Source organism: Xenopus laevis, chromosome 9_10L (genome assembly GCF_017654675.1).
Source record: "Xenopus laevis strain J_2021 chromosome 9_10L, Xenopus_laevis_v10.1, whole genome shotgun sequence".
In the NCBI taxonomy this organism is placed as follows: Eukaryota; Metazoa; Chordata; class Amphibia; order Anura; family Pipidae; genus Xenopus; species Xenopus laevis.
Window position 1 is genome coordinate 127,455,203 of NC_054387.1, and position 27,374 is coordinate 127,482,576.

At 34.4% G+C, this 27,374-nt stretch overlaps 1 protein-coding gene across 15 annotated transcripts in view; it reads left to right on the forward strand.

The window, feature by feature from the left end:
- Positions 1–26,639, forward strand: part of LOC108705602 — a 411,717-nt gene extending 385,078 nt beyond the window's left edge. For 5 of the 15 annotated variants that reach the window (XM_041576725.1, XM_041576737.1, XM_041576736.1 and 2 more), the window contains 15 exons: positions 1,090–1,158; positions 1,745–1,819; positions 2,184–2,255; positions 2,410–2,475; positions 3,883–3,939; positions 5,095–5,157; positions 7,036–7,107; positions 12,203–12,268; positions 12,860–12,934; positions 13,298–13,369; positions 13,523–13,588; positions 13,733–13,783; positions 15,447–15,503; positions 16,281–16,343; positions 21,429–26,639. In XM_041576725.1, coding sequence (XP_041432659.1) covers positions 1,090–1,158; positions 1,745–1,819; positions 2,184–2,255; positions 2,410–2,475; positions 3,883–3,939; positions 5,095–5,157; positions 7,036–7,107; positions 12,203–12,268; positions 12,860–12,934; positions 13,298–13,369; positions 13,523–13,588; positions 13,733–13,783; positions 15,447–15,503; positions 16,281–16,343; positions 21,429–26,014 — 5,510 coding nt within the window. In that variant the 3' untranslated portion in view covers positions 26,015–26,639. The remainder of the gene's footprint in view (positions 1–1,089; positions 1,159–1,744; positions 1,820–2,183; positions 2,256–2,409; positions 2,476–3,882; positions 3,940–5,094; positions 5,158–7,035; positions 7,108–12,202; positions 12,269–12,859; positions 12,935–13,297; positions 13,370–13,522; positions 13,589–13,732; positions 13,784–15,446; positions 15,504–16,280; positions 16,344–21,428) is intronic. The other 10 variants (XM_041576726.1, XM_041576727.1, XM_041576728.1 and 7 more) reach the window with 10 other exon arrangements.
- Positions 26,640–27,374: the final 735 nt, after the last annotated feature.

A 27,374-nucleotide genomic window follows, 5' to 3' on the forward strand; every position in this document is an offset into this window, starting at 1 on the left:
ATGGAAAGAAATGAAAGCATAATCAAATTATAACATCACATCTACAAATCAATTTAGGTAGATCATGTCAAATATATTTTCAAATCTGGTGTCAAAGACCGTGTTGCCCTATACTTGATTGGCACTGACTATCTTAAGGGGCAGCAGGTATAATATCATAAGGACCATTCTTTAAGGCTACTTAATACATCTAAACATTAAAAAATAATCCTAGGTCCTAGGAGGATTCATATAGATAAACAGATCTATAATATAAATGTAAAGTATTACGGGGTATTTTCTCCCAATTACGTAATACATGATTGAATGAAAATCTGTTATATACTAAAATACAGTAAGGGGCAGATTTATCAAGGGTCAAATTTCGAAGTGAAAAAAAAACTTCTAAATTCGACCATCTAATAGGCTAGACCTACATTCGAAGTCAAAGGATTTTTAAGATCGTACGATCGTACTTCGAATTGAACGATTCAAATGATTTAATTGTACGATCGTACGAATTTATAAAAAAATCCTTCGACTTCTCTAAACTTAGCCAAATACTGGCTATAGGTTCTAGGAGGTCCCCATAGGCTAACATAGCAATTCGGCAGGTTTAAGGTGGCGAAGTGTCTAAGTCAAAGTTTTTTAAAATGACAGTACTTCGATTATCGAATGGTCGAATAGTCAAAGCATTTTCACTTCAAATCAAAGTTGAAATCTAATTTGGCCTATTTGTTGGTCGAAGTACCCAAAAATAACTTCGAAATTCAACGTTTTTGAATTCAAAAATTCACTTTTAATTCACTTCGAGCCTTAGTAAATGTGCCCCCAAGTAAATGGAAAAGAAAAAACATATAAACTTTAAAAACTTAATTATTATATTTATTGGTATAGGGCATATGAATTAAATTTTGAATATTAAAGTTACTAAGGTAATATTTTTTAAGGGTTTATTCTACAGATATTCTACAAAATATTTAATCTTTTTCCTTTTTTCCCAATTGAACTTGACAGAAACTGCTATTTCAAAAAGTATACTATACAGCTTATCTTGTATGTAGCTTGGAGAGGACACAAGTATTTTTATATTATTCATATTTCTCTCAGATCATTCAGAAAATAATACAATGAGTGAAAAAGATGATGGAAAAGAAGAACACACAGAAACTTTAGAAGGTGAATTCTTAATTCTAATGTATTAGTATGCAATTACACACATACTTACAAATAGTAGTTAGGTGGAAAAAGGACAATGATCCATCAAGTTCTACCTTTCTAAATAAATTCCATATATTTATACATGCATAGACAGACTTATCTACATGCTTACTATATAAACAAAACAGGGATTGTTTGTCCATATATTGTAATATATTTAAGATGGCCAACTATGTCAAAGTCATCCCATGGCCAGTCCTATGCTCAACTTTCACTGTTTCATTAAGAATTGTACTCCATCGTTATGCATTTTACACTGGGACCAAGTTTTACCTGCAACTTACTTGCCGCTGTTAAAACTCCCAAACTTGGTTGCCCTTTTGTTGGCCACCACTTCATTCACCTGCCTATAGCTGGAAAGGGTGGGAGCTAGCTGGCCACTGCTCCTGTATAAACTATAACAAACAAGGGAAAGACCAGGGACTGGCAAAAAAAAAATGCTCATGTAGATATTGTGCATGGACTTCTAGGAAAGAAGGTGTAGGTCACATAAAGGGTTTATAATTTCAATATGTAAATGCTTCATTTGCTATTTTTTTCATAGAAATGGTATATGATGTTGCCTTAAATGAGAATGTAACTAAAAAGAAAAAAGAAGAAAACACAGAACCTTCCAAAGGTAAATGTTTAATTCAGTATTGCCACAATGATAAATGTGCATGTAGCTAGATCTTACAATTTGGGTGCACTGCTTTTCTTAATGTTTAGTGCATTATTAGGGGATCTCACAGGGGACTCCTGAGCACCAAATAATTATTACTGTATTATGATGTGCACCTCTAACTAATTAATTTTGAATGAAGTAGCTGAAAGGAAAGAAGAAAACCAGAACCTTCCAAAGATAAATGTTTCCTTCAGTATCACCAAATTGAGAAATGTGCATGTAGAAATTGTGCATGAACTTCTAAGAAAGAAATTGAGGGCCTTTTAATAGGGTTTATGAATTAAATATGTAAGTGCTTTTTTTTTGCATTTTTTCATAGTAACAGTAGATGATGTTGCAATAAATGAGAATGGAGCTGAATGGAAAGAAGAAAACCCAGAAGTTTCCAAAGGTAAATGTTTACAGTTTAATTCAGTATTACCATAATGAGAAATGTGCATGGAAATATCGTGCATGGATTTATAGGAAAGGCATTGTAGGCCATATAAATACGGTTTATGAATTCAATATGTAAGTGCTTTATTTTGCAATTTATTTTTTCATAGAAATAGTAGATGCAATGAATGAGAAAGGAGCTGGAAGGAAAGAAGAAAATACAGAACCTTCCAAAAGTAAACGTTTAAATCAGTATCACCAACATAAAAATGTGCATCTAGATATTGTGCATGGACTTCTTGTAAATTTCCTTAGTGGATATGGGAAATTAAATATATTTTACTTTATAATAATTTTCTAAAGATTACTTGGTTAATGGAAAAAAGAAACAAACTGAAACTAAAATGTAAATATAAAATATATGTATAATGTAATACAAGATACAAAGTTTGCTACAGGTCTAGTAACCCATAGTAAGATAATTGATTTTCAAACTTAAGGGAACAGTTTGCCTCTCTCTATAACCCATAATGCAGTTTATGACTTCTATTATCATATACAATAGCTTATCTATTTGGATGATCAAAACATGAATTCAATAATTCCAATGTAATTCTATGAAAAAAAGAAACATTGATTTATTCTATAATTAATGATAACACATGATATGTCAAAACAGTACCCTACACAAATATAGGGAGAAAAAGTGACCTCCTTGCAGATAGTGTCCTGGATGACATTGAACCCAAAATCCTAGCCCACCCACTGTGTCACTGTTCTGTTCACTTAATCAGTGTACCCCCCATAGATTACTCACCCCCTACTACAATAGAAGAAAATAACATTGGCAAAAAGGAAGAAATACCAAATAATTTGCAAGGTGAGTAATCTGATGTTATATCCTAATGGATAACAAAATATATCTTATGAGCTTATGTAGCATCTGAAAGGCAGCTGACCAACCACCCAAAAAAAACAAAAAAGCCCAGGTTCTATTGCAAAATATAATATCTGCATAAAGGTCCTCTATGTAGGACAGACACATCAACTTACACCATTACATTTTTGCACATAAATTAAGTCCCATGCGTTCTCTGTGTCCTTCATGCTGAATGTTATGAGTTTGGTGGATAGGAAATACAGTGTCCTGGGAATGCATAATGTTTATAAATTGTTTTGTTATTCTTGCACTAAACTAGGCAAACAGTGACTTTCATTTTCTAAAATTCTGGTTCTTCTGGACAATTGTGGCAAAAAACAGCTCATTTTATTCTCAGTTCACCCCACCATAGAATAAGCTTCACCATAACTGTAAACTTGACATACAGGATTCATGTGAGACACGAGAACTTGTTTACACTGAAGTAGCGATGGGCAAATCTGTCCCTTTTCACTATGTCGAAAAAATTTGCGAAACTGCGAAGAAATTTGAAAAATGCATTGAAGCCAATGGGCATCAAAATAATTTTGACATGCAACAATTTTGACGTGAGCGACAATTTTTACACGCACAACAAGATTCAAATCATTTATATTTTGTAATTAAAGTTCATTTTGCTTGACTAATGTTAGAAAATAGGATTTTGAATAATTTTTTTGGGTGACGAGTACTCTTTAAATTACATAATTGATTGCTCCCATAGATCCCTCAAATTTTGGCACAATGGAAGTAAAGGAAGAAATCACAGGTAATTTACAAGGTCAGTTACTTAGGGGCTGATTTATAAAGCCTTGTTAAATTTTACCTTGTGGTAATGATAGTTATCTCTTAGTAAAACATTACTAAAGGTTTGACATATAAATGTGTTTTCTTCTGAGCTAGAAATGTTTCTTACATTGTGAAAAATAATTATCCAAATTCCTTTTCTCTGCATGCACTACGCATTGGAGAACAAGACTAGAGTAATCAGATGATAAAGCTCAGTGTTGCTGCAAAGCATCACTGAGAACTACTGTTTTTATAGATCAGAATATAAGGACAGTATTACAACTGTGCTTTCTTCTCCTACTAGAATATAATAACTTGTTTTATAATGCAATGGTAGTTTTTATATATTTGTATTTATGATTTCATTGCCCCCTTGTTTGTAAAAGCACCAGCTCTTTGTGCTTGGGAAATGCCCAGTCAGTAATTGCAGTGATAACAAATGCAATCCAAGGGTGTTATTTATTAAAGTCTGAATGCTAAACACTTGAAAAAATTGAGTTTTTTTTATTATAAAATCTATATCTTAGGTGGGAAACAAACTAGAATTTTTCTGGATTTAGTATACCCTGAGGATGGAAAACATCAGTATCCGAAAATCTGGCATCTTAGACGATTCGTGGTTGTATATAAATCAATGGGAAAAGTCCAAAAGATATCCTGATCTACACAGGGTTTTGTGAAATCATCTGAGGATTTTGTGGTTTTCAGGCAAAAATCCCAAAAAATCTAGGTTTTTGGGCAGAAAATCTGAAAAAATTAGTACAATTCACATTTTTCACAAATTTTTTTTTAGGACATTTTCTGGAAAATGTAATGATAAATTAGGGGAAATAACCCATTCGGTCAGAGTAGATTTCAGAAAATAATGAGAGATTTTGATAAATAACTGCCTAAAATTTGTTGTCTTACGTCTGTTTGAATGAAGATAGTCTCATTGTATATGATCAAGGGTAGACTCAATAGTAACTTTAATGATCCTATAGTTTAATATTTTGTAATACAGCCAATAGAATATTAAATGTCATAGAAAGGAGAAGGGGTAAGGCATGATCATAATAGATAGACAGAATGCGTTATTTTGAAGAGTGGATGATGCCAATGAAATTGTAATGCTTTCATTTGGTTATTTTTCCTAAAATTCATTCAGATAATGCTATCAATAAGCATGAAGAGGATGATGAGAAAGAACAAAAAACAGAAACTACCAAAGGTGAGATATAACATTTTCTAAAGAGGTTTGAATCATGTTTCAAAATATTTGCATTCTGTAATTTATAATTCCATACCTGTATAACTTCTTTTAATGCACCCACTCCCCCACCCGAACCCTAACTTGTCAGTCACGTTAAGAAGTGGAAGAGGAGATGCAGGGCACAACAAGGTCCTGTCCTTACCTCATGCCATGTGGCAGTTGTGAAGTACAGGGTTGGCCTGTGCCCCAGGATGGTCTAAACCTCACCCTGAATTTTCAATCCAGCACAAGGTGCAAAGTTGCGCAGTCTCTGGGACACACGTGATTGTTAAATGAGTACTAAGGGACATGTCATTTTTCCTCTTAATGCTCTAGCATTGGCACTGCAAGGAAAGTAAATAACTCCTACAGTAGATTTTATATCTGCTCAAACACATGAATGCATTCATTTTAATGTGATTATAAATTCAAAGAACTGATTTATTCTATAATAATATTCTAAAGCATTAGTCCTAAGCATTTCCTATGTTATTTTTCTTAAAATACAAAAGATCCATAAATATTATGTAACATGTTTAGATTTAAGGAAATTAACTTTCTATTAATAACTTTAGGAGAGACTTCAATGATTTATTGAGCAAACATAATATCCAAGGCTATTGTTATCTTACAAGCAACAGTTAGGGGGTAACTTATCAAAATAGTGAAAACTACACCGACCAAATCCACACGTGTGCGGGAAAAAACTAAAAAAATTGTGAAAAAATCAGATTTTTTTATTTTATACCCAAAAGCTACCAAATATTCGAATTATTGCAGGAAACCCACTGCAGATCAGGATATCTTCAGGACTTCTCCCATTGTCTAATACAGTATTCAACCTCGGCAGGTCTGAGATGCCAGATTTTTGGATTCAAACTTTTTACAGGGGATAATAAATCCTGAAAAATGTGAAGTTGTTTTTTCATTAAATAGTACCATGTAGTCGGGTTTATTGATATTGATATTAAGGGGCAGATTCACTAAGGGTCGAATTTCGAAGTAAAAAATACTTCGAAATTCGACCCTCGAATTGAAATCCTTCGACTTCGAATATCGAAGTCAAAGGATTTAGCGCTAAACGTTCGTTCGATCGATCGAAGGATTTTTCGTTCGATCGAACGATTAAATCCTTCGAATCGAACGATTCGAAGGATTTTAATCCAACGATCGAAGGAAAATCCTTCGATCAAAAAAAGTTTAGCAAGCCTATGGGGACCTTCCCCATAGGCTAACATTGACTTCGGTAGGTTTTATCTGCCGAAGTAGGGGGTCGAAGTTTTTTTTAAAGGGAAAGTACTTCGACTATCGAATGGTCGAATAGTCGAACGATTTTTAGTTCGAATCGTTCGAATCGAAGTCGAAGGTCGTAGTCGAAGGTCGAAGTAGCCCATTCGATGGTCGAAGTACCCAAAAAATACTTCGAAATTCGAAGTATTTTTCATTCGAATCCTTCACTCGAGCTTAGTGAATCGGCCCCTAAATGATTTAAGACAAAAATAGATATCCAAATTAAATCCTTACAAATGGGACTATTGTATGATAGGGATGGGCAAATTTTTTTGCCTTGTTTCGACACGGAAATGATGCCCATAGACTTGTATGGTGTTGTGCTTCAAAAAAATAAAATAAAAGACGCACAACAAAAAGGATACTCGAAGTCGAAGGATTTAAATTCGATAGTCGAATATTGAGGGTTAATTAACCCTCAATATTCGACCAATAGTAAATGTGCCCCCTAAAGTTGGTTTCTCAGAAATAGCATTAATCATTAACAGCATTAAAAGCCATCCAAAGTGGGTATATACTTGGTATGCAAATCCTACATTTTTAATATTTAATTATCTGCTCCCAAAGATCACTCACCTCTTAGTACAATGGATGAAAATGAAACTCAAGAAAAGGAAGAAATATCAAATATTTTGCAAGGTTGGTAATTTAAATCTTATTTTTGAGATTGTAAATTTCCATGTTCTTCTTTTTATGTAATGTACATAATGGTATATTAAGAGGTTATTTACTCAAATCCAGTTTTATCTCATTATTTTAATAAAAAAAACACAACCAAACCCAAACATTCATATGAAAAATTATATCATACCATTTTTTCGGGAATTTTCCCTGAATCATACGATTTTTTGGGATTTTTGCCCAAAAAGCCAGAAATGATTATATTTTCAGGCTAAACCCAGCACAAGCCATAATAACTTACAATTAGGATAGAGACCTCTGTCATTGACTTATTTACAACCTCTGCAGATCTGAGATGGCGGATTTTCAGATTCAGACATTTTGCTGCATCAGGCTTTTATAAATCTCGAAAAATTTGAGTTTGAGAAAACCTGAAAACCTTGAGTTTTGCCCCAAAAAACCCGACCAGATAAATTTGAGGTTTAGTAATTATCCCTATTAAAGTTAAGTGGGTAGAAAAGATGGTAATGCAGGAAAATAGGCATGCCTTTTTATATTCATAAATATATATGGTTGTTATTTCTTGACTAAATAAGACAAACTATGAAACGTTCATTTTCAACTTTCTGCTTCTTCAGGACAATCATGAGAGTCGTATAGGACCATTATTAGTTAAACTCCATGTAGAATGAATTCATTCTTGTATGTAAACATTAGACATAGGCAACAAATGAGGGAGGACAGCTTGTTTACACAGAGCTCATTATTGTAGTGGAAGCAACCTCCTCTGTATTAAACATCTGGGGCTAGTACAGAGATCCTCCCACCCCTCCTCAACCGCATCCCCCCCAGCTCTCCTTAGGGACAATGTAATAAAAGTGTTACTTAAAATGGCTTTTTGCAAATTTTTATCACATACTTTCTCTAAAACTACGCATGTCATGAAAAAATGTGAATACCTTTAAAACATATACAAATTTGAGTTTTTCAGACTATTGCTAGTGAAAAAATAACTTCTTAAAGACCAAAGTATTTAAAAAACAATTCAGTAGAATCAGGGCAGCTCCCATTAATTTTTAAAGGACCTCTACAAGTTTAAACTGGGGAAGTTTTATATAAGAGGGTTTTGTGGTTTTTATACTTAGTAAATCATTTTTAGAACTTTTAAAAATAGGAAAACCACACATTTTTAGAGATTCTGAAAAAATCTATTTGATAGTTAATGGGCCTCTTAGCTTTAAGCTAAAATTGATCAGGTTGGCTGGACACAACTAATAGATTTAAACTTTGGCAGCAATTCAATAAAAAGGGGCTTTAATTAAGCAAGGGACAAGGCAATGTTTCATGTTCAATGTTGATAAATGCAGGTTATGCACTTTGGCAAAAATAATATAAATGCAAGTTATACACTAAATGGCAGTGTGTTGGGAGTTTCCTTAAATGAGAAGGATCTAGAGGTCTTTGTAGATAACACGTTGTCTAATTCTGGGCAGTGTCATTCTGTGGCTACTAAAGCAAATAAAGTTCTGTCTTGTATAAAAAAGGGCATTAACTCAAGGGATGAAAACATAATTCTGCCTCTTTATAGGTCCCTGGTGAGGCCTCATCTGGAGTATGGGGGCAGTTTTGGACACCAGTCCTTAAGAGGGATATAAATGAGCTGGAGAGAGTGCAGAGACTAAGTGCAACTAAACTGGTTAGAGGGAGGGAAGAGTTAAATTATGAGGGTAGACTGTCGAGTTTGGGGTTGTTTTCTCTGGAAAAAAGGCGATTGCGAGGGGACATGATTACACTTTGCAAGTACATTAGAGGACATTATAGACAAATAGCAGGGGACCTTTTTACCCATAAAGTGGATCACCGTACCAGAGGCCTCCCCTTCAGACTAGAAGAAAAGAACTTTCATTTGAAGCAACGTAGGTGGTTCATCACAGTCAGGACAGTGAGGTTGGGGAATGCACTGCCGGGTGATGTTGTGATGCTGATTCAGTTAATGACTATAAGAATGGCTTGGATGATTTTTTGGACAGACATAATATCAAAGGCTATTGTGATACTAAGCTCTATAGTTAGTATAGATATGGGTATATAGAATTTAATTAAAAGTAGGGAGGGGTGTGTGTATGGATTTTCATTTGGAGGGGTTGAACTTGATGGACTTTGTCTTTTTCAACCCAATTTAACTATGTAACTATGCCACACTTTTCTCTTTATGAAGTCCATTATTATCAACAAGGGCACCATTTAATAACATTCAAGCTTTCGTGCTCGAGCATTCAGCTAATAAAAACACACAAAGGTTATCTCCTATAGACTCCTTTTCAATCAAATCTAAAATGATTTCCTTTTAATAAAACAGTACATTGTACTTTATTGCAACTAAGATATAATTAATCCTCATTGGTGACAATCAAATCCTACTGGGTTTATTTAGGGGGCCTTTATCTGGTCAAGCTTTTTAAAGGGAAAACATGAACTTTTAATGGAAAAAAGTATAATTTTTAGAGATTTTATTGCACACCAAAGCTTCTAAAACTCTGAATCCAAAAATAATCCATTTCAAACCTGTCAAGGTCATGTAGAAGTCAAAGGCAGATGTCCCTAAAATTGTTTCATGACATTGTGATTTGCGTTTGATAATCCAAAAATCAGGGATTTCGTTTAACAGGTGTTACAGTAACAGGTGTTATTTGTGAGAGTTGCATGAATACTCCCTAGTAACACCTGTTTCTAGGAGTTACATGACACATTGGATAATCCTATCACAGTAACTACACAGAATCAACACCTCAGTAAATTTCAGATGTCACCTCACTGGAGAGTTGCAATGTGCCATTGTGATTGGATTAGTGGAAGAGTTTATATGCTGAGAATTTCCCAGTTGAACTGAAGAAGCTGCTCGGATGAGTAGTGAAACTTCTTCAATGATTGCTCCGCAAGTCTAGTTGTTTTCAATTAACCTATACTAGATATGGCATAGAAAAGGTTTTGTTACACATTAGAGGTGGAAATACATTGGATAGACTTATTAAACAAGAAGCTAAATAGATGTTCTTTCAAGAAACTAGACAACCTTCAGGAATGAATTTAGAATACAATGTATCCTGTTTTGTATAAAAAAATTGAGAATTTGTCTAAAAATATTCCTAATACTTTAAACCTTGAATAACTCTGAAAATACTAAAACTGTCACCTTAACTGCAATACTATTTTTATACAATCATTTAACTATTAGAATTTCTCTATTTTGTAGAAATATGAATTTTAAGCTTTTAACGTTTGTACTTATTGTATAGCCTTATATTCCTGGACAACTCAATTATATATATATATATATATATATATATATATATATATATATATATATATATATATATATATATATATATATATATATATATATATATATATATATATATATATATATATATATATATATATAGTCAACTACAAGAGGTCCTCTGCACTCAACCCATTATCAATATATTTAAGACAGAGACATTTTGTGCATACTGCTACTAAAAAATGCCTTACCCTTTAAACAACACAGGGATTGTTTGTCCATATATTGCAATATATTTAAGCTGGCCAACTACGTCAAAGTCATCCCATATCTGGCCAGTCCTACGCTTAATTTTCATCTGATTCATTAAGAATTCAATTGCATAAGTATACATTTTACAAAGGGACTAAGTTTTACCTGCAACTTACTAGCTGCTTTCAAAGTAAAACTCCCAAACTTGGCTGCCCTTTTATTAGACACCAGTGGGATCACCTGACTATAGCTGGGAGGGGTGGGAGCTACAACATGGAGCTGGTCACAGCCAAGTTTGGGAGTTTTACTTTGAAAGCAGCTAGTAAGTTGCAGGTAAAACTTAGTCCCTTTGTAAAATGTATACTTATGCAATTGAATTCTTAATGAATCAGATGAAAATTAAGCGTAGGACTGGCCAGATATGGGATGACTTTGACGTAGTTGGCCAGCTTAAATATATTGCAATATATGGACAAACAATCCCTGTGTTGTTTAAAGGGTAAGGCATTTTTTAGTAGCAGTATGCACAAAATGTCTCTGTCTTAAATATATTGATAATGGGTTGAGTGCAGAGGACCTCTTGTAGTTGACTATATGTATTTTGTGGTCACACCCTCATTGCACCCCCGCCTAATGGTTTTTAAAAAATAGTGGTGAGCACAACTTTCCCTTGTTTGTTATATATATATATATATATATATATATATATATATACTAACCTTTCTGATTGGCTGTTCAAAGTACTTTTCTGATTGGTTTGTTTCCATTTATAAACCACTGTCTGTGCAGAATATCCTTAGCCTATGATTAAGTGCCTACAAGCACAAAGCATGTAAGGCTACTTTTTGAGATGTTCTTTTTTGTTTAATAAACTGCATCATATTTTGGAGTGAAGTCCGTTTTGTGCCAGCCTACAATTGAACAAAAATATGGAAAGAAAGCATGATCAAATTATGACATCACATCTACTAATCAATTTAGGTAGATCATGTAAAATATATTTTCAATTCTGGTGTCAAAGACCGAGTTGCCCTATACTTGATTGGCACTGACTATCTTAAGGGGCAGCAGGTATAATATCATAAGGACCATTATTTAAGGCTACTTAAATTCATCTAAACAGTAAAAAATAATACTGGGTCCTAGGAGGATTCATATAGATAAACAAATCTATAATATAAATGTAAAGTATTACTGGGTATTCTCTCCCAATTACGTAATACATGATTGAATGTAAATCTGTTATATACTAAAATACAATAAGTATATGGAAAAGAAAGAACATATATAAACTTTAAAAAGTTAATTATTACATTTATTGGTATAGGGCATATGAATTACATTTTGAATATCAAAGTTACTAAGGTTATATTTTTTAAGGGTTTATTCTACAGATTATTGTTCAGATAATCAACTCCATGAACAGATTTAAAAAAAAAAATTCTATTTTACGAAATTGAAATTGACAGAAACTGCTATTTTTAAAAAGTATAATATACAGCTTATCTTATATGTAGCTTAGAGAGGACACAGGTATTTTTATATTATTCATATTCATTATTTTCATATTTCTCTCAGAAAATAATACAATGACAATGAGTGAAAAAGATGATGGAAAAGAAGAACACACAGAAACTTTAGAAGGTGAATTCTTAATTCTAATGTATTAGTATGCAATTACACACATACTTACAAATAGTAGTTAGGTGGAAAAAGGACAATGATCCATCAAGTTCAACCTTTCTAAATAAATTCCATATATTTATACATGCATAGACAGACTTATCTACATGCTTACTATTTAAACAAAACAGGGATTGTTTGTCCATATATTGTAATATATTTAAGATGGCCAACTATGTCAAAGTAATCCCACATGTGGCCAGTCCTATGCTCAACTTTCACTGATTCATTAAGAATTGTACTCCATCGTTATGCATTTTACACTGGGACCAAGTTTTACCTGCAACTTACTTGCCGCTGTTAAAACTCCCAAACTTGGTTGCCCTTTTGTTGGCCACCACTTCATTCACCTGCCTATAGCTGGAAAGGGTGGGAGCTAGCTGGCCACTGCTCCTGTATAAACTATAACAAACAAGGGAAAGACCAGGGACTGGCAAAAAATAAAATGCTCATGTAGATATTGTGCATGGACTTCTAGGAAAGAAGGTGTAGGTCAAATAGAGGGTTTATAATTTCAATGTGTAAATGCTTAATTTGCTATTTTTTTCATAGAAATTGTATATGATGTTGCCTTAAATGAGAATGTAGCTAAAAAGAAAAAAGAAGAAAACACCGAACCTTCCAAAGGTAAATGTTTAATTCAGTATTGCCACAATGATAAATGTGCATGTAGCTAGATCTTACAATTTGGGTGCACTGCTTTTCTTAATGTTTAGTGCATTATTAGGGGATCTCACACGGGACTCCTGAGCACCAAATAATTATTACTGTATTATGATGTGCACCTCTAACTAATTAATTTTGAATGAAGTAGCTGAAAGGAAAGAAGAAAACCAGAACCTTCCAAAGATAAATGTTTCCTTCAGTATCACCAAATTGAGAAATGTGCATGTAGAAATTGTGCATGAACTTCTAAGAAAGAAATTGAGGGCCTTTTAATAGGGTTTATGAATTAAATATGTAAGTGCTTTTTTTTGCATTTTTTCATAGTAACAGTAGATGATGTTGCAATGAATGAGAATGGAGCTGAATGGAAAGAAGAAAACCCAGAAGTTTCCAAAGGTAAATGTTTACAGTTTAATTCAGTATTACCATAATGAGAAATGTGCATGGAAATATCGTGCATGGACTTATAGGAAAGGCATTGTAGGCCATATAAATACAATTTATGAATCAATATGTAAGTGCTTTATTTTGCAATTTATTTTTTCATAGAAATAGTAGATGCAATGAATGAGAAAGGAGCTGGAAGGAAAGAAGAAAATACAGAACCTTCCAAAAGTAAATGTTTAAATCAGTATCACCAACATAAAAATGTGCATCTAGATATTGTGCATGGACTTCTAGGAAAGAAATTGTAGTCCATATAAATAGGGTTTTTAAATTCAGTATGTAAATACTTTATTTTGCAATCTTTTTTCATAGAAATGGTAGATGAAGCCGAAAGGAAAGAAGAAAACACAGAACCTTCCAAAGGTAAATGTTTATTTTTTATAATGTTAAAAAGAGGTAACAATGCCCCCTAATTTATTTTAGAAGTCTTTCTAGAAAATGTTAGCCATTTAGATTCAACTTCAAATTCTGTAATTGTTTGTATATATATGTGTATATGTATATAGACAATTACAAGAGTCCTCTGCACTCAACCCATTATCAATATATTTAAGACATTAACATTTTGTGCATACTGCTAATGAAAAATGCCTTACCCTTTAAACAAAACAGGGATTGTTGCATACTGCTACTAAAAAAACACTGTATATGCATATAACAATATATCATTTTATTATAATATATAACTAGTTTACAAAAATAAATTTCCTTAGTGGATATGGGAAATTAAATATATTTTACTTTATAATCATTTTCTAAAGATCACTTGATTAATTGAAAAAAGAAACAAACTGAAACTAAAATGTAAATATAAAATATAATACAATATACAAAGTTTGCTACAGGTCTACTAGCCCATATTAAGATAATTGCTCTTCAAACTAAAGGGAACAGTTTGCCTCTCTCTATAACCCATAATGCAGTTTATGACTTCTGTTATCATATACAATAACTTATATATTTGGTTGATCAAATCATGAATTCAATAATTCCAATGTAATTCTATGAATAAAAGAAACATTTATTTATTCTATAATTAATGATAACACATGATATGTCAAAACAGTAACAGTACCCTACACAAATATAGGGAGAAAAAGTGACCTCCTTGCAGATAGTGTCCTGGATGACATTGAACCCAAAATCCTAGCCCACCCACTGTGTCACTGTTCTGCTCACTTAATCAGTGTACCCCCCATAGATTACTCACCCCCTACTACAATAGAAGAAAATAACATTGGCAAAAAGGAAGAAATACCAAATAATTTGCAAGGTGAGTAATCTGATGTTATATCCTAATAATATACAAAATATATCTTATGAGCTTATATAGCGTCTGAAAGGCAGCAGACTGACCACCCAAAAAAACCAAAAAAGCCCAGGTTCTATTGCAAAATATAATATCTGCATAAAGGTCCTCTATGTAGGACAGACACATCAACTTACACCATTACATTTTTGCACATAAATTAAGTCCCATGCGTTCTCTGTGTCCTTCATGCTGAATGTTATGAGTTTGGTGGATAGGACAGTGTCCTGGGAATGCATCATGTTTATACATTGTTTTGTTATTCTTGCACTAAACTAGGCAAACGGTGACACCGAAAGTACTTTCATTTTCTAAAATTCTGGTTCTTCTGGACAATTGTGGCATAAAACAGCTCATTTTATTCTCAGTTCACCCCACCATAGAATAAGCTTCTCCATAACTGTAAACTTGACATACAGGATTCATGCGAGACACGAGAACTTGTTTACACGGAAGTAGTGATGGGCAAATCTGTCCCTCTTCACTTTGCTGAAAAATTTGCGAAACTGCGAAAAAATCCGAAAAATGCATTGAAGCCAATGGGCATCAAAATAATTTTGACGTGAGCAACAATTTTTACATGCACGACAAGGTTCAAATCATTTATATTTTGTTATTAAAGTTAATTTTGCTTGACTAATGTGATAAAATAGGAATTTGAATAATTTTTTGGGGTGACGGGTCCTCTTTAAATTACATAATTGTTTGCTCCCATAGATCCCTCAAATTTTGGCACAATGGAAGCAAAGGAAGAAATCACAGGTAATTTACAAGGTCAGTTACTTAGGGGCTGATTTATAAAGCCTTGTTAAATGTTACCATGTGGTAATGATAGTTATCTCTCAGTAAAACATTACTAAAGGTTTGACATATAGATGTGTTTTCTTCTGAGCTAGAAATGTTTCTTACATTGTGAAAAATAATTATCCAAATTACTTTTCTCTGCATGCACTACGCATTGGAGAACAAGACTAGAGTAATGAGATGATAAAGCTCAGTGTTGCTGCAAAGCATCACCGAGAACTACTGTTTTTATAGAACAGAATATAAGGACAGTATTACAACTGTGCTTTCTTCTCCTACTAGAATATAATGACTTGTTTTATAATGCAATGGTAGTTTGTATATATTTGTATTTAGGATTTTATTGCCCCTTTGTTTGTAAAAGCACCAGCTCTTTGTGCTTGGGAAATGCCGAGTCAGTAATTGCAGTGATAACAAATGCAATCCAAGGGTGTTATTTATTAAAGTCTGAATGCTAAAAAGTTTAAAAATTTTAGGGTTTTTTATTATAAAATCTATATTTTAAGTGGGAAAAAAACAAAAAAATTTCTGGATTTAGTATACCCTGAGTATGGAAAACATCCGTATCTGAAAATCTGGCATCTTAGACCATTCATGGTTGTATATAAGTCAATGTGAATGACATAGAAAGGAGAAGGGGAAAGGCATGATCATAATAGATAGACAGAATGCGTTATTTTGAAGAGAGGATGATGCCAATGAAATTGTAATGCTTTCATTTGGTTATTTTTCCTAAATTTCATTCAGATAATGCTATCAATAAGCATGAAGAGGATGATGAGAAAGAACAAAAAACAGAAACTACCAAAGGTGAGATATAACATTTTCTAAAGAGGTTTGAATCATGTTTCAAAATATTTGCATTCTGTAATTTATAATTCCATACCTGTGTAACTTCTTTTAATGAACCCACCCCCCCACCCGAACCCTAACTTGTCAGTCATGTTCAGAAGTGGAAGAGGAGATGCAGGGCACAACAAGGTCCTGCCCTTACCTCATTCCATGTGGCAGTTGTGAAGTACAGGGTTGGCCTGTGCCCCAGGACGGTCTAAACCTCACCCTGAATTTTCAATCCAGCACAAGGTGCAAAGTGTGTCTGGGACACATGTGATTGTTAAATGAGTACTAAGGGACATGTAATTTTTCCCCTTAATTCTCTAGCATTGGCACTGCAAGGAAAGTAAATAACTCCTACAGTAGATTTTATATTTGCTCAAACACATGAATGCATTCATTTTAATGTGATTACAAATTCAGAGAACTGATTTATTCTATAATAATATTCTAAAGCATTAGTCCTAAGCATTTCCTATGTTATTTTTCTTAAAATACAAAAGATCCATAAATATCATGTAACATGTTTAGATTTAAAAAAATTAGCTTTCTATTAATAACTTTAGGAGAGGCTTCAATGATTTATTGAGCAAACATAATATCCAAGGCTATTGTTATCTTACAAGCTACAGTTAGGGGGTAAATTATCAAAATAGTGAAAACTACACCAACCAAATCCACACGCGTGCGGGAAAAAACTAAAAAAAAATGGTGAAAAAATCAGATTTTTTTTTGATTTTATGCCCAAAAACCACCAAATATTCAAATTATTGCAGGAAACCCAGTGCAGATCAGGATATCTTCGGGACTTCTCCCATTGTCTAATACAGTATTCAACCTCGGCAGGTATGAGATGCCAGATTTTTGGATTCAAACTTTTTACATACTAAGGGGGATAATAAATCCTGAAAAATTTGGGGGGTTTTTTTCCGCTAAAAACTAGGATTTTCTAGTTAAAAAAACTAGAATTTTTTGAGTTTTTGGCATTCAGACTTTAATAAGTAACCCCCTTAGTATGCATATGTATGTACACATAATTTTATGCAGGTATAGGATCAGTTATCTGAAAACTCATTATCCAGAAAGCTCAAAATTACAAGAAAGCCATCTTAAAGAAACTCAATTTTTCTAAATTAATTAAAAAATAATTTAAATTGTTTTCTTTATTTCTGTATTAATAAAATAGTACCATGTAGTTGGGTTTATTGAATGTTTAAATGATTTAAGACAAAAATAGATATCCAAATTAAATCCTTACAAATGGGACTATTGTATGATAGGGATGGGCAAATTTTTTTGCCTCGTTTTGACACGGAAATTACGCCCATAGACTTGTATGGTGTTGTGCGTTAAAAAAAAAAAAAAAGACGCGCAACTAAAATATTTAGCTTCACAACAATTTTTTTTCACGTTTTGGCGAAACGAAACGGGTCAAATTCACCCATCCCTAATCATCAGTTATAATCAGTGCTTAGTGATGTCACATGTTTTACATAACCTACTGAGATTTCAGTGTAATTCACCCTTTCCTAAAATATGGGGAAACATGAGGCCTCTGGTGCCACTTCAAGGTAACTTCTAATATGTATATATTGTACAACCGGGGATATATTATTAACAATATAAAATGACTAAGAATCAAAACTGGGGGCACATTTACTAAGCTGGAGTGAAGGATTCGAATGAAAAAAACTTCGGATTTCGAAGTATTTTTTTGGCTACTTCGACCATCGAATTGGCTACTTCTACCTTCGACTATGACTTTGACTTCGAATTGAACGATTCGAACTAAAAATCGTTCGACTATTCGACCATTTGATAGAAGTATTGTCTCTTTAAAAAAAACTTTGACCCCCTTCTTCGCCAATTCTGGCAAATATGACCTTACACATGCAGCCTGATTTGTTTTCTAGTTTGAATATATTGGCCTTCAAACATGAATATACATATTATTGTAGAGGCTTCCACACTTTATTTCTATCAACTTATACAGTAAAAATTGTTCTATACATGGTTGATTATGAATTATGCTTCCATTATGTTTCCATTTTAAAGCCAGTCCACTTCACATAAAAGCTAACAATTTCATATTCCTGTGGGTGCACCACCCAATTACTCATCAATATGTTACAGATTATGGTAATGCAGATTTGCTCATTTGTTCATGACTGTTACTTCCAGGAATTCTGGGCCAATCATAGTGTGCTGGAATTAAGGAATATGAGTTCAACATATGTTTTCATGTGGAAATTAAAGTTCTCACAAAAACACTAATGGCGAATAAGGTTTTTTGCCTGAAAAATATGAAACAGTCAGATTTTCGGGGCTAATTCCTCTCTCATTGGCTTATATACCGTACAACCTCAGTAGGTCCGAGATGCCTGATTTTTGGATTCTGACTTTTTCCATATAATAAATCTTGGAAAATATGAGGTTTTTTTAACAAAAAATTTGGATTTCATATAATTTTTCAGACTTGAATAAATAACCCTCTTGATGTAAGTTTCACTTTCCACAATGACTATGTATTATACTATTCTTAGCAAAAAGCAACTGCTGACATTTTGAAAAATGCATCTTGATGTTCTTAGAATGCTTAACATAAGCAAGTTTAATAATCTTAACTTAATGAAATTCGACTTTTAGTAAATGGGTCCCTAAGAGTGTAAGAAATAAGGAAGCTCAAGTATGGTAGCGCCAACTGATACTGTATAAGGAACTGTTAAACTTTACAAATATATAAAATCTGATCTTCCAATGTAACCAGATATAGTTTAATACTACGGGCCCATTAACTAACAACTACATTTTGTTTTTTCCACAAATATCAAAAAATTCATGGTTTAAGGCTCTAAAAATTCAAGATTTAGTGTAAAAACGAGAAAAATGACTAATACAAAATTTCACCAGTTAAAAGTTGGCAAGGTCCTATAGAAGTCAGTGGGAGCTTTGCTAATCCTATTATACAGTTTAAATCATTATAAATTCAGTAGGGATGCACTGAATCCACTTTTTGGGATTCGGCCAAATACCTTCGTGAAAGATTTGGCTGAATACTGAACCAAATCTGAATCCTATTTGCATATGCAAATTAGGGTCAGGAAAGGAAAAAGTCACGTGATTTCCATTCCCATTCTTAATTTGCATATACAAATTAGGATTCAGATTCAGTTTTGGCATGCACAAGGATTCCGCTGAATCCCAATCCTGCTGAAAAAGGCACAATCCTGGTCGAATCCCAAACCGAATCCTGGATTCAATGCTAGTAGTTTTCAGATTTTTTTCTGCTAGTAATTGTCCGAAAAGCTTGAATTGTTAAGGTTTTAGAGGTATTCCGAGTTTTTGGCACTTTTTAGCACATACAGCATTATTTTCCATCCTTGCTTTTATTTTCCATCCTTGCTTTTTTTATTCAGATTTTTTTAATAGATGTCATCGCATTTGTGGTTTGAAAGAAAGTGAGTTTAGTTGTGGTTTTAAAAACCTCTAAGATCACTAAAGTTTGACCTTTAATAAATAGGCCTCCGCACATTTAATATTTTTTGTTAAAAATGATTTACTAAACAATGGTGAACAATAAACAAATGATGATTAAATGCATATTGTACTATAGAAATGTCACGGCCGGCACCCAATACCAGAACAAATGCCAAGGACCCTGGTCTCAGCTCGGCTTCACCAGTAGTGTGACCACCTTTGGGCTTTCTTGAGGAGCCCAAAGCTTAATTGGGTGCCACCTGGACTTAACGAGGGGTACAAGGCGAGGAGTTCTGGCTGGCAAAGGGGCACGACCGGATAGCAAGAGTCTTTGGGCAGAAGGTCAAGGACAAGGCGTCTGGTGGAAATGGAACAGACCGGATTAGGACAGGCAGATAACAGAATCATCAGGCAGGCAAGGGGTCAAAACCAGATAATCAGACAGACTGGATAAGGCAGAAGGATGGGCAGACAGGCTGGGTCGAGGCAGGCGGATATCAGAATCGTCAAACAGGCAAAGGGTCAAACTGGGTGATCAAGCAAGGGGTTAAGCAGGAAGAGTTGTCGTAGGCAGGCAAGGGTCAGGATACAGAATGCAGAGTAGTCAGGAACAGGCTGGGTCAAACACGGATAATCAGTCAGGATAGCAAATTGAGAAACAGGTAGCAAAAGCTCAGGAAACCACAGGATATGATCCTATAACGGGCACTGGCTACAGGTCTGAATGGGCCTTAAATAAGGATCCAATTGGCGCCAAAACATGCACAATTTCGTGGCGTTGCGCGCTGTCGCAATCACGCCACTGCGCCTGCGCCTTTAAGAGACGCGCAGACACGCCGCGCGCGCCCTAGGAATCAAAGATGGCGCCGGCAAGGGCAGGACAGGAGCGGCGCAGCGGTGTGGACCCCGCTGCCCATTAGACCACCAGGGTAAGTTTCTTACAATATATTTATATTCTAACAGAACCAATCAAGAATTGAATTATTGTTTAGACATCATACTAACTAATTTGAAACAAAGAAAACTAAATAAATAAAAATTGCAAGCTTTCAGAGCACACAGGCCTGATAAAAGGTATCACAAAACTTTACATTTTCTGCATTTGCTCAACTGCTAACATGGTGCAATATCTTGAAACCAAGGATTATAATATGAATATTGTTTATTCCATAATTAAGAAAGTATTGTAATGGTCGTGTAGGGAGAGGTCTCCCGTGCTGCCAAATTTTGTATCGGCACTAAGACATGAATCAAATAAAGGCTTCCTTCTCTGAGAAAGTATTTAACAGGACTCTAATGTCTAATGTAAAGGTGGGAATCTTTTACTTTCTATTACATATTTTCATAAATGATGACACTCATGTCTATTAGATCAAAAATACAATATGCATGTCTACCTAATGATGGTCTCAGTATGTGACTAAACTGTAAAATATATTCTATATTTACATCACTTTTGAGAGTTGTCACTTTTCTCCTTTCTCTCCTTGAGCTCTGGCACCTAGGCAATTGATATTATTTTATGGAGTGAATCTTAAGTAGAACTTCATGTTTTATAAACACTTACTTTCTTTTTTTTTCCAGATAAAAAAAACTTATTTAGTGACTTATCAAGGAAAATGAAAATGGAACCATATGAAAACAAAACTCTAACATTACAAGACTTTCTTCAGATTGATCAAGAATGTTTACAGCGGATGGAAGATTGGCAAAAAGAGTCTGCAGCCTGGAATTTTATACATAAAGTAATTGCATTAAATGGAACAGCCAGAAGCATAGTTACAAAAAGTGAGGATGAAAATGAAGATCTTCAGGATCACACAGATGATAACGCTGTTCATATCCTAGATGTCCTTTGCTTTGTCTTGCATCGCTGTGACAATTTTTTGCAGCAGGAGATTATACTGAAAATGTCTATGTGTCAATTTGCTGTCCCTTTGCTGCTCCCTGATGTTGATGGCCCAGGCTGTACCTTCATGCTTTGGGGAATGAGAGATATTGTAAAAAGATGGAGACCTCAGTCTCTAGCTGAAACAAAGGGATTTACACAAGCACATCTTGTTCAGATATCTATGCCAACATTCAGTTTTGTTAGATTGGGTGAAAGTAAATTATCTAAATCTACTATTCTAAATCAAGTTCTCAGCCCAGCTCAGCACACCTACGAATTCTTTGTTCACAATAATATGGAAGGTGCTGATGTCACAAGGGAGATATCTGAGGGGCTGACAGAAATATCCTGGTATTTTCCAGCAGGTAAAGGTAATTCAGATATTTTCTCAGAGCCAGCTGCATTTGCAAACCTTCATGGAAACATGGAGGACAACTTGATGCAGTTTGCATTTCTAACACAGATCTCATCAGCTGTTTTTATTTTTGTGGAAAATATTGATCAGCCTATCTATGACTTTTTATCCCAATATAAAAACTCTAAGACAACCTTTGTCATTATTGTCAAGGCAAACAGTAAAATTGACAAAAGCACAAATCTCAATAATGTTACTGTACTTCAGTTCAAAAGTAAAACCAGTGAAGCAATAATCACAAAGAAAATTCGAGCAACTGCTGTCGATTTTATTAAAAAAGAATGTAATTTCCTGAAACTGGAAGATATGGCAGAAATTGCTTCCAAACTAGGAATCTCTGTAGATGAGAATGGAATAGAATGTCAGAATGCAAAGGCAGATGCCGAAGCCATTGCAGAGGAAATAAAAGATGTTGCACAGTACAAGAAGACTACAATGAAGCTGCAGGGCAATTTATGGAAAAATCTGGCTAAGCTGGAAAAAGAAATGTGTCAAATGAAAAAACAAGGTGATAAAAATGGAGAGCATTACAAAGTGGAACTACAAAATCAACGTGTAGAAAACCGTACGCAACAGTATCAGTGTGAAATGCCAAATGGCATTAGTAAGTTTATTGATTCAATCAAGAAAAGGAACCATACTGAAAATCACTATTTTTTGAAATGGCTTAGATTTTATCTTGATTTATCTGCCATGAATAACCTCTCTGCTTTACAAACTGAGTATAAACAAATGACAAGCAGTCACAGTATGACTCAGCTGTCTGAGCTTGATCAGAAAATATCAGACAGTTCCCTGGGTATTGAACATTTTTTGAGAGAATTAGGTCAGTTTTATGAGGCAGAACATTTTATGTTGAAGGAAGAAAATGCAAAAAAAAGAAAATTTGCTCAACTGCCAACATATGCCGCTGATCTCTTACTGCGTGGATTCCCACTGGAGCTGATAGATGGAGATGCTTCTAATATCCCACTGCAGTGGCTACAGGATGTACTACATGAACTGGACAATAAAACAGGGAAATGCTGCAGAATGGGGGTAATCACTGTATTGGGGGTGCAGAGCACAGGAAAATCCACCCTTCTTAACACAATGTTTGGGCTGCAGTTTCCAGTCTCTAGTGGACGATGCACACGAGGAGCTTTTATGACACTAATGAAAGTAAGAGAAAATTTTCAAGGAGAGCTGGGCTGTGAGTTTATTCTGGTGATTGACACTGAAGGATTGAGAGCTCCAGAATTGACTTCTCTGGAAAACAGCAATGAACATGATAATGAACTTGCAACGCTGGTCGTTGGGTTGAGTGACATCACAATTGTAAACATGGCCATGGAGAATACAACTGAGATGAAAGATATTTTGCAGATAGTGGTCCATGCATTTCTAAGAATGAAAGAGATTGGAAGGAAACCTAAGTGCTATTTTGTACATCAGAATGTAAGTGAGGTTTCTGCACATGAAAATAACAGGCGAGACAGAGTGAAACTTCTGGAACATCTGAATGAAATGACCAAAATTGCAGCAAATATGGAGAATAAGACAAAATTTACAGCTTTTTCTGATATTATGATATATGATCCAGAGAAAGACAATTCCTACATTCCTGGCCTCTGGAATGGAGTCCCACCAATGGCATCTATAAACGTTGCTTACAGTGAAACAATCTATGAGCTTAAAGCATATTTAATTGAATCTATGAAGAACAAGGGACACAAAATTGGTGACTTCATGGAGTGGATAGAAAGTCTGTGGACTGCTGTGAAATATGAAAACTTCATTTTCAGCTTTAGAAACAGCTTAGTAGCCAATGCCTACAACCAACTGGCTAAGAAATACTCAGAACTAGAGTGGAAGTTCACTAAGTCAATGCATAATTGGCTAGCAGAGACTGAAACAGTGATCAAGAATCAAAATGCACAGACAGTGGATAGTGAAGCAGCACAATGTAAACGTACAGCATATGTTATCCTTGGCAATGAGGAGGTGAATATGCAGGCAGAATTAGAGAAATATTTTTCAAGTGAAAACAAAGATGCAAGTCTAGTAGAGAGGTACAAAGCAGAATTTCTAACTAGTGCGAGTTGCCTTAGGAAGAAGCTGGAATCGTCATCTATTAGCAAATGTGATGAGGCTATTCGCATCCATAAAGAGAACTTAAAGGTAAAAAATATTATCAGTGCATACAAAGAAGTTATTGATAAAAAGGTCGCCAGTCTTGTGATGAAGTGTAGGGAACAAAAATATAAACCTGATGAAAAAAAACTTGAAGAAGAATTTGAGGTAATGTGGACAAATATTATAGCAGAGTTAAATGTTACTGCCCTTCCAGAACCTAATGTTGAACTTGAACTTCTTACATTACTGAAAAGAGATATGACATTAAAAGGTTCCTGTATCAATCAAAGACTGAACAACATAAACAAACTTCCAAAGCAGGAAAAGTTGCATGTACATGAAAATAAGGTGAAAAGTTTTTTTAAAAAAATAAGGCATACATTTTTGGGGAGTAGTGCTTATAGTTCTGACGAACTAGAAGTATTTCTTAAGTCCCTTTCAGACATATGTTCTGAGTATATAAAGGGTAAGCTAAAATCAGAATCTGACTATGATGAAACATATGGATTGGAACTACTAAATTTGATTAATTTAGTGTGTGATGGAAACAAAGATTTTCAGATCACATCTGATGCTGAGCTGGATCTGAAACTCTTTATTTTGGGTAATGCAGTTGGTGATTTTCAACAGATGCATAAAGAGTTTGTCAAGAAGAATGATCCTCTGATTTGTCTTGGAGAGATGAAACCAAAATATTGTAAGAGTTTTCAGTATCTATTTCTGGAGAAAGATGAAAGCTGGGAGCGAGCAAAACATTTCTGTGACTTCTGGTTGAAACCAGCTCTGATTGAGCAACTAAACCGAAAACTTGGATATGAAATAGTTGATCACATTCTAGAGAACAGTGAATCCAATCATTATAGAACAAGAGGATACTTCCAGTTCACTGTGATGAAAACTCTTCTAGAAAAGAGTAATTTTTCTGACTACTTAGAATACATAAGTGATTATGAAACGTTTGTCAAAAAATGGATAGATAACTGTATTTTAGAAAAATGTGACTTCCACCATCTGCAGTCAATTATTCTTTCTAATATCACAAAGAAGATAAAAAGATTCCTAAATGAGCCAAGGACCTTTCCGTTTCAGAAAGTCTCTGATTTCCTTGAGCACCTTAAGAAAGGACTTAGGACTGATCTAGTGTTATCAGATGATATGGATCTGTTTTGCCTGAAAGATGAGGCAAATATAAAAGAATTTGTTGGAAATCTTGAGAAATCTCTCAGTGACACTGAAGCTGAAATCATATCTGAGATGAAAGCAGTGGACAAGGAAACAATTTTCTCCAATGTTGTGGTAAAACCAGTTGATGAATTGTTTAAGAGAGTATTTGGATGTGGGAAGCAATGTCCTTTCTGTAGAGTTCCCTGTGAGGCTGGTGGAACTGATCATAAAAATCACTTTGCATCTATTCATCGACCTACAGGATTGGGAAAATACAGATCCTTTATCACACAGGATCTTTGTTATGATATCTGCACCACTAATATATCTGGCGATAAATCATTTATAGATAAAAGTGGGTCTTTACATCTCTATAAAGAATACAGGACAGTTTATCCAGATTGGGATATTCCCCCTGACCGAAGTTTTGAGGCTTCTGATTATTGGAAATATGTTCTTAAAGAATTTAATGAGCAATTTGCAAAAGAATATGAGGCCAGACCTGCTGAATATCCCAAGGAATGGAATACAATAACTAAACCACAGGCAGAAACATCCCTCAAAACTGCCTTTTGTATGAAATGAACTACTTGCTGAAGTACAATATGTAAAAAAAAACACTTCACTTTTCAAAGCAGTTCTCTGATGGTGCATCATTTTGTTTAAGGAGTATCAGCCTATGGGTAACAGGTAGGCAATTGTAATCACTGGGGGTGCCTAATACATTGACACTGCCAATAGGTTTTTCTTTCCTTGTACTTTAAATACAAGGAGGAGATTATTATACAGGGGCATTAACTGGGTAGACAAGCATAGTGCCTTTCCTTTATGATTCATTATTACAAAGAGGAATGAGTAGGCCATTTGTTTCTATAAAAAAAATCTTTTTATTAAATATTGCAGGTTTTGGGCATTTGGCAATCTTAAGTATTGATACAAAGTCAAGTCGGTGAGGAAAACATGTCTCCATAGCCTTCATCTGTGAAAAAGTATCACATGCTAAAAATGTTTCTTCAAATTCCCTTTTTCCTCTACAGGTAGCATAGTTTTCTACCATTGTTCACTATTTCCACTTGAAAAAAATAATGGAGAAGAACATTACTTTAGTCAGAATAAAACAGGGGGGGTTACCTTTGAAATAAATCTGCCTAAGTTCTAAAGTGTCTTGAAATAAAATTTTTAAAATTAAAACACATGCTATGATAACTGATAAAATAAAAGTCTTCTGTGTTTTTTGATGGGTACAATAATTGTATAATGGGGATGTATTTCATAAACAAAAAAATGTCAGTTGTGCTTATGAAGCAGAAGGTTTTATCAGAAAGAAGATAAGGGCCCCAAACTACGTGTTTATATACCGCAGGATCGTGATGTAAGTTTATTATGGGAAGCGCAGTCTGAATGCAACTTTGATACGTAAGGCGAGGAGAGGCACTGCACTGCCAGGATGATGCGGTGGCTACTGGGTTGAATACTGGTATGCAAGCACATGTCTACCCACTTATTCACGTGAGATTATGCTTATCACTTAGATGACGGTTGTAGTATTATAACACTTATTAAGTGTGTTGGTTTGTATATTGAATTTGCCACACCCACTAATGACATCATGCAGGCTTGTTTGGCACCATTTTTTACACCTTTAAAATGGGGTCACTGATATGTTGTGTTTACCTTCCTGAAGACGGCCCGAGTGATAGCGCCGAAACGTCAAAATAAATAGTAATTGTTTGTTCACATTACAAAGTCCTTGGAGTGTGTTTTTTGTTTATGCTATCATTTTTAGATCAGCACCCAGGCATTTTTTGATCATGGTCGTGAGTGCACCAGGTTGGACTAAGAATATATATAGATATATATATATATACTCAACACTATACAACACAGCACCACTCATAGTTCCAACCAAGAATTAAAACATTTTGAGCAAATGTTTTAATGAGGA